The 16,459-nt window shown below is 27.9% G+C and overlaps 2 protein-coding genes across 2 annotated transcripts; both read right to left on the bottom strand.

Moving 5' to 3' along the window:
- Window positions 1–7,336: 7,336 nt before the first annotated feature.
- Window positions 7,337–9,823, bottom strand: LOC100305955 (glutaredoxin family protein). Its single transcript, NM_001248543.3, has 4 exons — window positions 9,602–9,823; window positions 8,317–8,390; window positions 7,849–7,947; window positions 7,337–7,731 (listed from the first exon to the last, which is right to left on the bottom strand). The coding sequence occupies exons 1-4, from the start codon at window positions 9,745–9,747 to the stop codon at window positions 7,646–7,648; spliced, it is 405 nt and encodes a 134-aa protein (NP_001235472.2). The 5' UTR covers window positions 9,748–9,823; the 3' UTR covers window positions 7,337–7,645.
- Window positions 9,824–13,443: 3,620 nt separating this feature from the next.
- Window positions 13,444–14,330, bottom strand: LOC100527046 (uncharacterized). Its single transcript, NM_001250901.2, has 2 exons — window positions 13,995–14,330; window positions 13,444–13,760 (listed from the first exon to the last, which is right to left on the bottom strand). The coding sequence occupies exons 1-2, from the start codon at window positions 14,179–14,181 to the stop codon at window positions 13,639–13,641; spliced, it is 309 nt and encodes a 102-aa protein (NP_001237830.1). The 5' UTR covers window positions 14,182–14,330; the 3' UTR covers window positions 13,444–13,638.
- Window positions 14,331–16,459: the final 2,129 nt, after the last annotated feature.

Raw genomic sequence — 16,459 nt, 5'->3', positions numbered from 1 at the left:
AATAATAAAAATGGGGGGCAAAAGGAGTAAAAGCATGCGTTAGAATTCTGACTCTTTTGAGGAAACCAAAACTTCCTTAATGACATAAAAATGTTTGACTTTTCGATATTTTTAATTCCAAGGCTGTTTGAGTCAGTCACCAGGTCGTATCTTTCCCAACACTTTCCTATGATAGTTCTCTGTCTGGTCAGATCGGGGATTCCGTAACCCAAGTTTCTATCCTCAGTTCACTGGGTTTTAATAATTTAGTTTTAGTAGTGTTTTAATAATTTATAATTTTACAAGTTTTAATAATCATTTTTTATTGTTTAAAGAATAATTTATTGAATACAATTGTTTTTTGACATGTCCAAATTTTTATATTTTCAATTCTAGCAATTATAAACTGTTCAAAGACTTGGTATAATAATAATAATTTTTGTACTACATTTACAAAAACTTGTCCCCTAAAGTTAAACTGAAAGTAATAAAGAATAAAACTTACAACATTAGTAGTATTTATATCTACAGCAAAAGTATTGTTTTTTAAAGTCTTAAATATTATTTTTTTATATACTTTTCATTTAAAGTAATTAAGAAGATGTCAGAAGATATATGTAAAAATATGTAAATGAAGCGTTACGCTTTGACCGAAATAAATCACTTTTTTTTTACCGAAAGAAAAAGGAAATCTGTTATGACCAAATTAGATAAAAAAAAACTTATAATTAATTACTCTTTAATATTTAGAATAATTAGATTTTTATCTCTTTAATTTAATGATTTAATTATAATATATCGATCCACTGTGTTAAAGTTTTTTTATCTTATCATCCAATCATTAATATATGTATATATATATATATATATATATATATATATATATATAATAAGATTATTATTTTTAATAATTATGTTAAATATTTTTAATAATTTTTAAATGATTGACAATGTAAAAAATTTAAATTATAGTTTATTAAAGCTAAAATTTCAATTTAAATTGTATATATTTTAGACTAAAATATACTTTTAATCTCCTGTTTTATTTTTTATTTGAATTGAGTACCGTAAATTTAATTTTTTTTCATTTTTATATCTTAAAAACTAACCTTTCCATCTGGTTTTAGCATGCACCGACAATGTTAATTTTGGTTCGTATAGGTTCATATAGTATATGCTCATATGATATATCTCCCAAAATTCGTCACATGTCACTAAAATTGATGAAGTTAATATAGTAAACTAGTAAAAGGATCAACTTAGTTTAATAAAAACATCTTAGGAATTAAAATTAAATTTTTTAAACTTAAGAGACCAAACTTTAACTAAAAATGAAATGAGAAAAAAGTACATTTTAAGTCGTATATTATGGGATAAAATTTATTGAAAATTAAAAAAATTAAGAGACACTAAATAACACAATTTAAAAATTAATTTTTCAATAGATTTTAACCCATAATAAAAAAATGTTAAAAAAATGCATTAGCAAATATGCTACTAGTATTTCTCTAAAAACAATTACCTACAATTCTTATTTTATACTAAAACCTTCAGAAAATAAATAATCAAATTATTTAAAACCTTCTTTTACTTAAAACTCACCAATGAAAATGTCAAAATTCATATAAAAAATCTCAAATGTCTGTCCTTCAAATCTTTATATTTCACATCTTATATTGTCTTTTAAAATTTACCAAAATTGTACTAAATTTCCAACTTTTGAACATTTAAAATTATTTATATTTCAAATTCATCACAAACTCTTGAATATTTGAATGGGAAATAATATTTTAAATTTTTTAATAAAATAAAATTATCAATAAAACTAAATTTATTTAATTTTTTTTTAAAAAAACTAATTCATTCTAATCAAACTTAGAAACTAAAATTACAAGGTCTAAATTATAGGAACGAAATATCCACAAAGCGGTCCCATTTCCAATGATAAAATTCCCCACATGTGATGGGATAGTTCTTTTGTGTAATTTGTTGGAGTATGAGGGGGCATTTTAGTGAAATAAATTGACATTAACTTCGAGTTATTGGAGTAGCAACTGATTAGTTGACATAAACCCGAGCAATTAATATGGTTGTAAGTAAGCTGAGCACTGTTTCAAGAATTAATGTTACTTGAGACTTTAGGAAGTCAATTATTTATTCCCTCGCATGTCTCTCTTTGTTTGCAAATTTGTTTCAAAAATCACTAATTATTTTTTTCTAATAGAAGTATATTTTTGTTATTTAGTATCTTACCCAAATATTTGAATAAATTCACAATTATATTTTAATTTTTTAATAAACAAATATTTTATTAAACAGAATTATTTTGTCATAATAACTTATGTAACTAATAAATATCTTAAAAATATATATTTGATTAAAAGATAAATGATGTGAGATAAAAAAAGTGATTATTTTTTGTTAATAGTAGATGAGGTTGGACCACACTGAGATTTAGCGTTTCCCTATTCAATTGATGAATAATCAACAAGAAAACGGCTAAAGAGTGATGATGGCATTACCCAGGGCAAAGGCAAACTGCTGTTATTAGAAGGTATGTACTTTTTTTTGTTCCTTTTTATTTATTCACTTTAAAGAAAGATATTTTTATTTTGGAGAATAGGAAGATATTTTTATTTATCTTTTTTATATAAGTTTAAGATAATTTTAATTAGAGAAAATCTTACTAATCTCTTTAAAGTCTTCTTAAATTAATCACACTCACACTCCATCTAGTTTGTAAAAAACACCTATCTTTCTTTTATTTCTTTTTTATCGGTCAATGTAAATTGTTAATTTTTATTACTAAGTGATATTTAAAGCCATAACCTAAATAAAAGTATCCTTCTAAAATTTGTATGTTTCTCTTCATCTATATGGCCTCAATATCAATCTCTTCTTCAAAAATAACAAAATACAAAATAAAGTGAAAAACTGAAAAAACATAAAAAGAAAAACACTAAACACTTTGTTATTAGGATTAAATATGAATTTAGTCTACTTCATATTTTTTTAATTTTGGTTTATTTAAGTTTTTATTTTTTATTTTTAGTTTTATAAGTTTTTATTTCTTTCATTTTAGTCTCTTTAATATTTTTTTTCTTCATAATTCTCGTAAATTTGTACATTAATTGGACACTAAAATTGAAAAGGTCCAACTTATACATAACAAAAGTAAATAAAAAAAACTAGAATTGAAATAACATTTATAGAAACTAAATTCATATTTAAATCTTTTTAATATTACATAATAGATTTGAGAATTTAAAGTGCATAATATACAAAATATAATTAGGGATGATAATAGATAAAATCGGGGTAGAATCTTATAGTAAATGTTTCCATATTTACGTTTAAAAGTAATACTCATATTTAATCCTATACTTATATGGGTAGTAATTTTAATTCCTATTGTGAGTTCTTGTATACCCATATATGTAACTATGACTCACATTTTACTTATCTATAAAGTTAATAATAAAAAATTAATTAAAATAATTATTACAATTATAATAAAAATTCATTCTTAAATAATCCAAACATGATATTAGAAGCCTATACACATAATATTGAAAACGAACATTGATTCGTTCAGATTCAAGTCATAAATAAATAAAATTGTAAATTAAACATAACGATGATTAAAGTTAATATTTTAATCGTTTTACAAAAAGTCTAATTAAAAATTTAAATTTTTTTAATAATTAGATATCTAGTTTGTACCAACCTTAATATTATGCACAATTCGTTTATGGATATTTTACAAGTACTCTTAACATCAGAGTACACTATAACATCCATACATATAATTGTTTTTGCCTTTCTAAAACTTGTGGGTTAATTGCAAAGAAAGAAATCATCTTCGCGTCTCTAACGTTTGTTATTTTTATAGGATTTGCGTGTGTCAATAGATTTAACAAATAAGAGAGGTGAATTTATTTTAAAACTATAAAGTATGAAATCATTTTAGAAAACCATTGAATATGTGAGTTTGATTTTCCCTATTAATTATTATATTTTTTAATTATATTTTTATTTTTAACCTAATTCTTAACAATTTTATATATTTGTTAATAACGAGAGATAATAATAATTATTATTATGTTAAAAACTTAAACTAATTTTATATAAAAACATTAATTTTATTTACTAATATATACGTATTAGCTTCGAAAATGTACAGATAATAAAAACGAGAATACATTGCATTTGATTCTTAAATAAATTATACTGACATTTTTTGTGTTTTTATTTTTTATTTTTCACATGATATCCTTCTTTTTCTACTTTGACACAAGTTGTCTTAATTATTTATAAAACATCCCATTGTGTATTTCAATAAAAGAGATTGTTGTCAACTTTGAAAAAAAACAGAAAATTTACTTACAATCTCAAAAAAATCACACAAGATATATATATATATATATATATATATATATATATATATATATATATATATATAATTTACTCTACATAATTTATTCTTTTAATATGCCCAAACGAGGAGCATGGGATATTGATGGATATTGACCTGTATTGTTGATGCATCTACCTTAATCATATGCTGCTTTTCGCCCTTATAACTTGGAAAGTTCGCAATTTATGTCAAAATTGTGTACCGTGAGAGACGTCACTGTGTTTGGTTAGACTTTAAAGGATGAAAATAGTGAAGGTGAAAATAATAGATTTTTTAAATTAAAGTAGAAGGTAAAAGAAGTGAATTTCACATAAAAATATTCATGTTGTCTCAAAATAATTATCGTTTTAGGTTATTTTATACATATTGAGAAAAAGTAAAAAATAGATGAAAATAATAATAATTTTATAAAATTAATCTTGTATTATTATTAAACTTATTTCTAGATTTTTTTCATCATTAATTATAAATGACATAAATGAAAAAAAGTAATTAATGTTATATTAGAACAAATTATTTTTTTAGACACAACAATTATAACAATTATAATGAGACAAAATTTAAAACAAACACAGATAGCAATGTTAGAGAAGAAAAGAAGAACGATTAGCATAATTCAGAAATACAATTAATGGACACGTTCTACAATTGACATTTAAGACGTATTCTCTACTTCTAGTCAGTTTTTCGTTTTGAAGTTGATGTATTCCAAGGGCATGTATTGGAACCATATTATATTTTTCTTCACAACCACTCTCGTATTCGCAATGATCAGAGAAGATTACTAATGAGTGGTTTATTATCTTCTAGGAATAAAAGAAAAAGTCTCAATTGGTTAACAAAATGCACTCAATGGTCAGAAGGGGGAAAACAGAAGACAACAACCAGTGTGAAAATGATGATAATATTCACAGGTATTTTATCTTCGTAGACTTTCATATATAAGATAAATAATGGGTCAATACGGATTAACATAAATAGTCAAGGATTTAAAAGAAAACTCTCACGTTTCTACAAGTTTAGGTTTGACTCCTACTAAAAGTATCTAAAATCGCGTTTAGTGGATATTTTTCTCTAGAGAAATTTCTCAACATCCAGAGATTTGGTAACTATGATTAAATATAATTGATTGTGATTTAGGATTGTATGGTAATTTTGTAAGATAATCTCTCATAGTTACTGGCACCTTGCCTTATAGGATTAAGGGTGCCCAACCCCTTTCTATCATATATTTCTTTCCCCCAAAAAATATTAAACAATGCCGTAGATTTACTGTAACTTTTTTAATAAATTAGAGTAGATCGATAAGTTCAAACTATAGAAAAAAAGAAGCTTTACTAGTGATTATTTAATCGCAATTAAGCTTTACTAACAGGTTTTTTTACCATCACAGTTTAATTTTATTTTGGGCGGTTTAAGATAATTAATGATGACTTCTAGATACCACTACAAAATTTCAACGAAATGTTCAATTGTTTATTTTATGACAATTTAAAACTTCCAAAAAGTTCTCTTTGTTTTTTACTTTTCACGTGGAGATTAATATATATATATATTTGTATTTTGTCAGAATAAAAGTTGTATACTGTTAATTAATTAAAATTAGAATAAATATAATTTTATGATAATTATTGTAAAATTAATCAATTGATGATATTCGATAATTTGTGATTAATTAATAATTTTAAATTCATTTTTTTAAAACAATTTATGAACTCAAACTACTTGATGAAAAATTTAAAAACATATTTTACTACAAAAATATTACATGCAGCTGCTTGAACAGACTCAATGAAGTGACAAGTTAATAGACGGGCAATGTCATTATTAGTCATAACATTGTTACTTGATAGTAGAGACTAAAATAAGAAAAAATTAAAATTTTAAAGGACTTAAGCAAAAGTAAAAATTTAAAAGACTAAAAAACACTTTATTTGAGCTTTTACTTAACTGTTTAGAGTATCAGGTGCACGCAGGGTGAATATAATTCAGCATTTCATTCGAGGAAAATTAGGCTATACATACACACTTAATGCTTCTGACTAGTTCTCCTGTCTCCAAACCTTAAGGATGACCTATACCAGAACAGTACTTTTATTGGGTTAAAAGGTTGAAGTGCACGTGTAAAGTTGAAAACTCCAGATTGCAATTTTTTCCTCAAAATAGCATCCTATATCTCATACACACCATCAGACAAAGGATGTGATATGGCATACATATTCCAAAACAGAAATTTTCCAAGCCATCCTTAATCCACATAACCATGATGAGGAAAAATTTCCATCTAGAATCCGATTTATATATAAATGCAGGTTGGATGTCTTATACTCAAGTGGGAAAAGGAACCCTATTGTATGAATGAAGGGTTGTCCATAGATGTTGTTCCATAGATTATATACTTATAGCCCATGTATGATCGATTTTCACGTGCAGAATTTAGAACAATATACAACTTTCTGATGAGTTTCAACGACAAAAAGATTGACAATTATGATATTGGATTATTGGTAGTATAGTTAACAGGAATCAGCAGGAAGGAATTGTGGAGAGACCTGCATGATAGTGACTTACCGACTGAAAACCAGTTAAGAGGCTTACAATTTTTTTTGTTTCAAAAGTTCCAATATACATCCATGTACTTCATTCAATTTACTATGTCACATGATTATAAACTATTCCTGGAAGAAAGGCAAAGCACAAGTGAAATATATTTGGAGGTTGGCTTGTGAGGACTTTTCAGTCTAATGGTCATTATAAGTGCTTACTATGCTAGGTTATGATAATAAGTGTTTTTTTTGTTAAAAAAGTGTTTTTTTTTTTCTCAAAATAAGTTTAAACAAACTCACTCTAAGAGGTCATCTATTTGCTCTTAAAGAGGCCTGAGTGTTTTTAATGGTTGGCCTTATAACCAGACGTTCCAATCTCAAAAGATGACTCTATGCACCAAACATAATAGAATGAATAACCACTCCATTCCAAACAATGTAAAATAGGGATAGAATTAAAATACAAGCTAATTGATGTGATGGGGTACCTATCTGAGCATGTTCAGTACAAAACAAGGTGGAAATGGGGTAAGGGGTGCATTCCTGTGATAATTGAAAAACTATCCATCGCATTACATGTAAATGAAAACTTTAGCTGTGCCAAAATGTAATGTCACCGTGTCTTGATATGTAAAGATTTCATACTGTCACAGAATACCGTTGCAGCTTTGCGACATAGTTTCCCCTTAATTAACAACCTGATTCAGAGATCATCGTGATCATCATGATCCTTTGTCTCAATTCCTAGAAGTTTATGCAGATGTCCACTCTCGTAAGCTTCAACGGTGTCTGGAAATCGGACAATAAACAACAAATGTTTGAGGAAATTTCTAGGAGAATGACAGACACCTAACAGAGAAAGAGAATCGAATTTCGTGTGAAAAAGGAAAAGACTATTTATCTTACCATCTGAGCCTCCAAGGTGTTTTCCATTAATGAAAACTTGTGGCACAGTACGCCTCCCAACAATATTAATCATGATATCCTGAATCTTTGAACCATCCTCTGCGAGAAAGAAGTCTCTCTATCTCAGCAATAGCAAATGAGCTAATGAACCCTTAACATAATCACACAGCATTAACATTCGATCAAAAAACAGTTTCAATGTAAACACTTTCTTCAGTTTTCTCTCCCTCTCTACATTATGCAGTTCCTAAAGGAAGAAAACTATCTTTGTCCCAATTCATACTGCTTTAATGTTTAACCCCACAAAGCTTTCAGTCCATGAACTGGGATGCTAACCCAGCCCTGCTTTTCACTAAAGGTAATTATGAATCTTTCATTTGATTCTTTTCATCAAAACTAGACCCAACTATAGTAAAATCATTAATATATACTAGAAAGACAAAAAGCAAGCTGAAATTTTTGGTTTACCTCTCTCGTCGAGCTCAACAACATGTGGAACTTGGTTCAACTCTTTGAAAACAGCTTTTGCCCTTCTACAGTACCTAAACACCTCGAAGGAAAACAAAAAGAAAAAGCGGTTAATGAATGCCCCAAACTTCATTTAATGGACATTTTTTTCTTTTTCTGAGGAGTAACAAAGTTTTCTGCAAAGTTAAGAAACACTCTATGGTAATGCACAAAGTTTATGAATATACACACTGTAACAGAGCTCAGCTAAGAGCATAAGAGGAATGCAGGCAAAAAGAGTTATATATAAAAAAAAAATGTTGGATTAGATATTTGACCTAACACCTCTATTTGCATGAACACTTCCAGAACACTAGTTTTATTAACAAAAAATTAAAACATTAAGAAAGTCAGCTTAAAATATAGTAAATAAAATTAAGAGCCTCTTAGTATTGCAAGACTCTATCATGTAAAGAAGGTGAATATATAAGAATATACAAATATTCGTTATCAATATAGATCTTTCTCATGTTACTTGTATTAAATTTCATTTGAGTTTCTTATTCTCTGGTCACATGCACATATCATGTTTTGGTTTCTACGTTAAGTGTTTGTGATCCCTAGCTTTTTAGTGTTTCTTTGGTGTTTCAAAAAGCACTGATTAGTGATCACAGAATAATCATCAGATCAATACAGTACAGTCCATTACCCGATGACTACCTAGTTAACGTATTTGGATCATAAAATGAACCTTAATCCTTATATAGTAGTGTTTTCATTTTATCTTCTTATTTTTTTCTCCCCTATAAGTGTTTATTGAGAAGTTTAATGTTTATCTAAATCTCATGTCAATACAGTACAGTCCTATTGAAAACACAAGCAAATTCGAATACAATAAGATGCGATCCCAAACAACATACATCCAAACAAGGAACAAAATGAAGCTTCCAAGATACCACAAATATTTGCACACACGAAGTGCGTAAAAACAACATTGTCAATCACAATTCACATATAATGCGCAATTCACAAACGTGAACAAGGTCACATCAGTTCAGATCTCGAAATCCTTTCCTTCCTCAATGAAAAATTTCAAATAAAAGAAGAAGAAAAAAAAAGCATTTTTATTAAGCCCATTACACTGAAAGACAATACCCACAAAACCAGATCCAACACCACCACTACCCAGAAAGAAAAGACTTCGAATTTAAAACTCCGATCAACTTGCATTCCCATAATCCATAAATATAAAAACGGAATCAAATCAACGCATCAAAAAAGGAACGAAGGGTGTGTATAAACGTACGGGCAATAGGTCTTGGAAAAAATGACGATCTTGTGGGAAGTGATGGTTTCGTCGATGAATTTACCCACTGATGAAGCTGAGGTTTGGAGAGAAACTGTTGCCAAAGCTATCAGCACCAAGGCTGTTACCGTGAGTCTCGAAGCCATGGTTGAATTGGAGCTAGAGAAGACAAGACTTTGGACTTTTCAATGTTTGTTTTTGGGGTAAAATAGCCTGTGCCCCAAAGTGTGCCTCTCAGCTCCCTCAAAAATAAAAAATTTAAATTTATTCTTTAAATGAATAAAAATTATAATAAATTAATCTTAAATTTTATAATTTAATATTAAATTAATTTTTAAAAATATAATTTATTTTCAATTTGAGTTATAAATATGATAAAATAATCTCACAAATTTAATAATATAATTAATTTATTACATATTTAAAAATTAAATTTTCCGTATAAATTTGTTATTACATTACACTTAGGAGACAAATTTGACTATCTAGTCTTGTTTTTGTTGTGAGAATACGAGGAAATCTCACCGTTGATGACGAGCATTAACAGAGATTGTGAACCGTACGATCCAAAACAAAACAAACACGCAACTTGTAAACGGGTTTCTCTGTCGGGTTGGGATGGGTTCCATTTTAGTAGGACCGATTTTAAAAAATAATGTTGGAAAAAATAATTTTGAAAATTGATGATTAAAAAAATTATTTTTTAATTAGAATAATATTGAAAATTTTAAAATATTAGTTTTTTTTTTATTTGTTTAAGTTATTTTTTAAATGGAAATATGATTATATTTTGCAAGTTTTACATCCAAGATCAAGTTTCGTTGATAAAAAAGTTAAAAACTTTTTAATGTCAGTCTGACTTGATTTTCAGAAGAAAATAATTAGCCAATTAATGTAAGCTACTGTTGTTGAACTCAATTTTTTTTTCAATGTCAATTGTTAACTAGTCTTAGGATCAATTAGGTAAAATGAAAAAAAATGAAATAAAAGTGAAATAAGATGAAAGTTTAAAATCAAATTAAAATATAAAAATATGCTCATTTTACGGTTTATGTCTAGCCATCTAAATCCTAATAATCACTTCCATAGTTTTTAGTATGTTTTGTAAATATGTAACTTTATTGCTTGAAAACAACTTTTATGTTTTTTTTTTCAATCTGTATACAATGATAGCATAAAGATATTTTTTTACATGTCGACCAATTATAAGATACCACATGTTTAAAAAGTCTGACTCTTATTTTAACTATATTAAAATCATATATATACCATGAATTGTGATCAAATGATAGTATAAAAAACTTTATACTAAAAGTCTATAGTAACATATCAACTTCACCCCTAAATGGACTCTCCTTTAAAGAATTGACACATTATTCTTAATTGCGTATTTTATAAATTTAAACTTGTTTTTTTTTCAAATATTAACTATATACATCTTTTAATGATATTACATATTTTTTCTTTTGATAAAAATAAATTGTATATAATTTCAACCAAATGTTCCCATATCAATCATAGGCCACGAGTTAGCTCTAGTTTAACTCTAATACTTTGGGATGACAATGGGATATAATAGAGCGGAAAGTAACCTTCTATCAATTTTTTATGAATATTCAAGTGTGTTCACATAATGAACATTTATTAAAATATAAAAAACTAAAATTAATTTATATATATATACACACTAAAAATACATAATTTTTAAATATACATTTATTTTATCCATAGGTACCATTAAGCTATCCAAATCTAAGTTTCTTATTATATACCGAGTTCCTTTCTTTCAACGTTAGACATTTTTAGATTGACAGTTAATTTTAAAATATATTTAATGATTTGCCTAACATATTCACTGGCATATAATAAAAAAATAAAAACAAAAAATTAGGAAAACATCAATAATAAAATATAAAATAATTTAATATTTAATTTTTAAAATATTTATAATGGTGCTATAGGGCACACAATAAAAAAAAACTCTTATTTATAATGGTACCGATCATTGTAAGTTAAATTATATGAACCAATTCTTCATAAAAAAAAAACAAACTATTTACTTTTGATGAATAAAAAGTATAAGGGCTAATGCTGTTATAATGAAAGAAAAAGACTCATTCAATGACCAAAGCCCGAACAAGGAAAACTACATATACTAATGCATATACACACACATATTAAATCCAAAATCTAAATCAATACAAATTATAAGAATTAAAAATCTTTAAACAGAAAAAGGAGTTTACAATCTCGTGCCCCTTTATTTATTTTATTTTTCTTTCAATTCTCAAGGGTCCTCCCCCTTGTCTCTGATCACAGAGATTCATGCTTTTGATAACAATTGACACTATTATATTTATGTTGTAAAAAGCTGAATGGCTGCAAGAATTTGCAGTATTAAACAAACAGCAAACACTCTATGACTGAACCTAACACAACCACACATCGGACAAAAACGCAAAGTGGTATGCTAGCATACCTTGTGACACATCAACTTCTCTTACATCACTCAACACTTAAGGAAATGTTTAAACTTATCCATGGACGTTTATAGGTAAAGAAACTTAGAAAATGAAATAAATAAATTTCTCCATAAGTTAAAATTAGCTTAAAATAAGCTAACTTTAGCTTACAAAGAAGTTTATTTCATTTTTCTCTTCTTTTTTTCTTCTACAAGTATTTATGAAAAAGTTTATCCAACCAGACACTACACCCTACTTATATAGGTATGCGACCAGAACTAATCATATAGTGGAAAATATGAGTATGAGAAAAAATGTGGGGAAAGGTTAAGTGAAAGTAGCTTTATTCAGAAGAGAATATTGTTCAAGTATATGTCGAGCTTACCACTTCCATTGCTCTTGACAGTTCCCAAAGAAATAACATAGCACAGGAGGTGTTTCAGGAATCAATAGTTCAATGCCACAATACCACATTCGATTGCCTTCTACAAACATCATTAGTTATTTCTTCTAATTGTCTACCAAGGTTTCCAAGTCACTTGTCCAGCACACAAAATCAAAGCATCTAATGGTTCAAATTAATTTAAGCACACACCTTGATCACATTTAATGGTTCAAAATCAGTTCTACCAATTTCTAACCAAACAGGACATTTAACAATCCGTTTGATAGTTTTTTGAAAGCAGTCTTCCCCTTGCACAAATAACTGACACGATGGGGAGATTGATGTCATAAATGGTTTTAAAACCTCAATTAACTAGTTGAAAGTCCAAACATCACAAGGACAACAATGACCTTCTAAATCATAAAACAATGGTCGAAGATGGAGAACTCAGAAAAGGAAAAATTGTGACTCTTTCCATCTCTCACATCTAAGCCAAAATGCAAATACACCCTGCCACCCCCCCCCCCCCCCCCCCCCAACAAAATTCTGATTTTTGTATAGCTGCCAAAGATCTTGTTTACCAATCTTCACAAAAAAATATGAAAACAACAATGAAGTTTGACTGATTTAGCAAATTGAGCTCCATGTGAGCCCCTAAAATCAATCACTGCTATTTGCAAGCATAACTCCCACACAAGTAATTAAATCGAATCTTCTCCCATGGTCCCAACTATTTGCCAAAACAACCTTGTTTGAATAGGAACAAAAGGCAGAAGATGCCTTAAGACCCCATTACAAAAAAAAAAATTCTACAACTCACTTCCAGACCAGTTGATGTGGTAAAAGAAAAACACTGAAAAAAATTCTTTAAGTATGGCTTCTATTATTCATTACCGCCTTATAATCATACAGAAATCAATCTATCCCCATTCATCAATGGAGGGCAACAAAAAAATGGATCAGAGAAGGATAATTGACACTGGAGAAAAAAAAATCAAGCATAGAAAGTGGCAGTATATCATATATAGCAATTACAAACTACAATCTAAACACTCATCATTTGTCAGACAAAACACACACAACACAACACAAGAAAGAAAGAAAGAAAGAACATAGAGTACAACCATGGAATATCTGTACATGAGGAAGCTATGTGAACCTAAATTATGAGACATGGCTAGCTAGTACAGCTACACGGGTGGTATGTTTGAGAAAGAGAACCCTTTGTATCCCTTGTAAGCATAATACGCAATCCGCGTGTAGTAGAAACCCGGTATGAACAAGATAAATCCCAGTACTGCAAAGAAGATCCCTATCAACCATTCAAAGAAAAACCAAAATCAACAAAATGGGTAAAAGAAATCAAAAAGAAAAAGCCCAAAAACTTTTCCCTTTTCAAAATACCACATACTACCAAAAAGTTTTAAACTTCAGCAGCAATTTCTAATTCCCCAGCTACCCAGTTGCAATCAGTGCTCTCAAATCTGAAAATTAACATTTTTTTTCTTCAGAATAGAAAAAAAAATCGCTTTTTTTTTGTTGTTACCGTGAGCAGTGTCGCCGCCGACGTGGTTGTAGGCCATGAGAGAACCGATGACGATGCCGAGGACGCCGCAAACGAGGAGGGAAACGGCGAGGGCAATCTCCTTGATGGGGGGTTTGTTGTTGACGGTGTACGAGGTTCCCATCATGATATCCTCGTCCGAAATCGAGAACGCGTGATCTACGTACATTGTTGCAGTCTCTGTCGTTGAGTTTCCTTAGCACGGACGAGGTTGTTTCGATTCGATGAAGAAGAAGAGGCTTAATTCAGGTTTCGCTTGGTGTTTGGTGTTGAAACGGAGATTATTACAGGATGGACTGTAGATTAGTTAGAAAGGTCATTCGTTTGCGTTCTGCCTAATCTATATCTATATAGCTCAAAACAAGCGAACAAGCCAAGGAAGGATTCTTGTACAGTGATGATGCTGTGAATTGTTTATTACACTTTTTTTTAAAAATTAAAAAATAGGATAAATACACACTACTTTCGTTGTGCCTAACAATTAACTAGATAAAAAAATATAACTTTATTTTCAAAAGTGTAAAAACTATTATAAATTCATCTTAGGTTGAGTCCCCTCTATTAAGTCAAATGATCATGCCTTTTTTAATCATGATGTAACAATTCACTATTATCATGTATTACTATGTGGTTGTAGTTGTCATGCGTAAAGAAATTGATTTTTCAATTTGATCTATAAATTTAATAATTTAGTATTATTTTAATTCCTGAATCTTGAACTTAATATTCTTGAAAGTATTTTTAAAATTTTAATTAAAATTTAAGATTGCATGAATTATTAACATAACCATTATTATATTCTCTCATTTGTATTTTTTTAACAATTTTATTTAAAGAAAAAAGTGGATATTTACCCTAAAGAAGAAACTGGATATTTACCCTAAAGTTAAATTAAAAATTAGCTATTAATATTTTAAATTAAATTTCTTTTTGTTGTTTCTAAATAGTTTATAATTATTATTCGTTATTTTAATTATTTGAAATTAAAAGTTTTATTTGAATCTCGAAATTAATGGTTTGGATAGAAGTATGGTACTTGATAGAACATTATGGCGGAAGTTGATCCATGTAGCCGACCCCACCTAGTGGGATAAGGCGTTGTTGTTGTTGTTATATATATATATATATATATATATATATATATATATATATATATATATATATTACACATTTACGTTAAATATTGGATGAAATATCATAATATAATATAAAATATTGCACGTGAAATTGATTTTAATAATTTACTAGTGCAATATACCGTGTCTTGGAGGGTATGAATCGATTTTATAATCTATAAATTTTTATATTATTATCATTTTAAATAAATTTTATAAAAAAATTTAATTCAATTAGTTGAGCACTATGTAGTGTGTAAGGTGTTATAAATGTCCTAGCAACATACCTTCTTTGATTCTTACGTATTAAAAAATTTCAATAAAAATTTCAATTCTTTATATTTTATATAAGAACATATTAGTATATATGTTTGTAAATATTTAAAAATATATTAAATCGTTATAAATATTAATATATATTTAAACAATTTAATATTCACAAGTATATTATATCATTTTAATTATGTATATACATAATTTTGTAAAACTAAAATATATTTATTTTTCACAAAAATATAAAAATCATTATATCTAATTTAAGTCATTTAAATATTATAAAGCGTACGATTATAATAACTATTTTATTATATTTATAGATTCGACTAATGTCGTAATGTGTGTCTAGGACGCGATTTACTAATTTTTATTAAATATTTCATGTAACAATATGAAGAGTCTTCTACAGAAGTAGAAAAATCTTATTTTGATGAGGAAGAAGAGGTTGGATACATGGACATCTCAAATATTTTGATGGCTCGCTCCACATAAGAACCATTCTATGATTCAAATATGCTTCAAAAGTTCCTTAAATTTGAGCTTCATTTCTAGACCAGAGTTGTCCTCACTCAGTTGGATTGCCTCCTTAATAATTTATAAATACTTATTATCTCCGTATATCCATTATGTTGTTCAGCCATACCCAAGGCATTAAGCATTTCAAGCTAACTTTGATGCAAGATATCTACAGACCATAAGGATAACCCACCAATTGATATCAATATTCGATGTTTTGATACACAAGATCCTCCAAAGAGGCGAGTGTAGAGCATACTAGTTGGTGAGAGTTTCAAATGATAATCATTATATAACTCAGAGAAAAAAGAATTTAGAAGAGAGTCATTTAGTAAGAAAAGAGTATTATTCGATTCCGTCTTTATATTGGAGAGGAATGGACACTAGCATACAAAGTCTTATTTGGAGAAGGATAAGATTATTACAACAACATATAACATACAATGACGAGGATAGGATTACGGTTATCCTTATCCTGAATATTACTCTCTTTACAGCACACCCATATACAAGATTTCTTTAGCAGTCACTAGTCTGATC

The sequence above is a fragment of the Glycine max genome, chromosome 15 (assembly GCF_000004515.6).
Source record: "Glycine max cultivar Williams 82 chromosome 15, Glycine_max_v4.0, whole genome shotgun sequence".
In the NCBI taxonomy this organism is placed as follows: domain Eukaryota; kingdom Viridiplantae; phylum Streptophyta; class Magnoliopsida; order Fabales; family Fabaceae; genus Glycine; species Glycine max.
The sequence above is the reverse complement of the archived record's forward strand: the minus strand, read 5'-3'. Positions and strand labels throughout refer to the sequence as shown.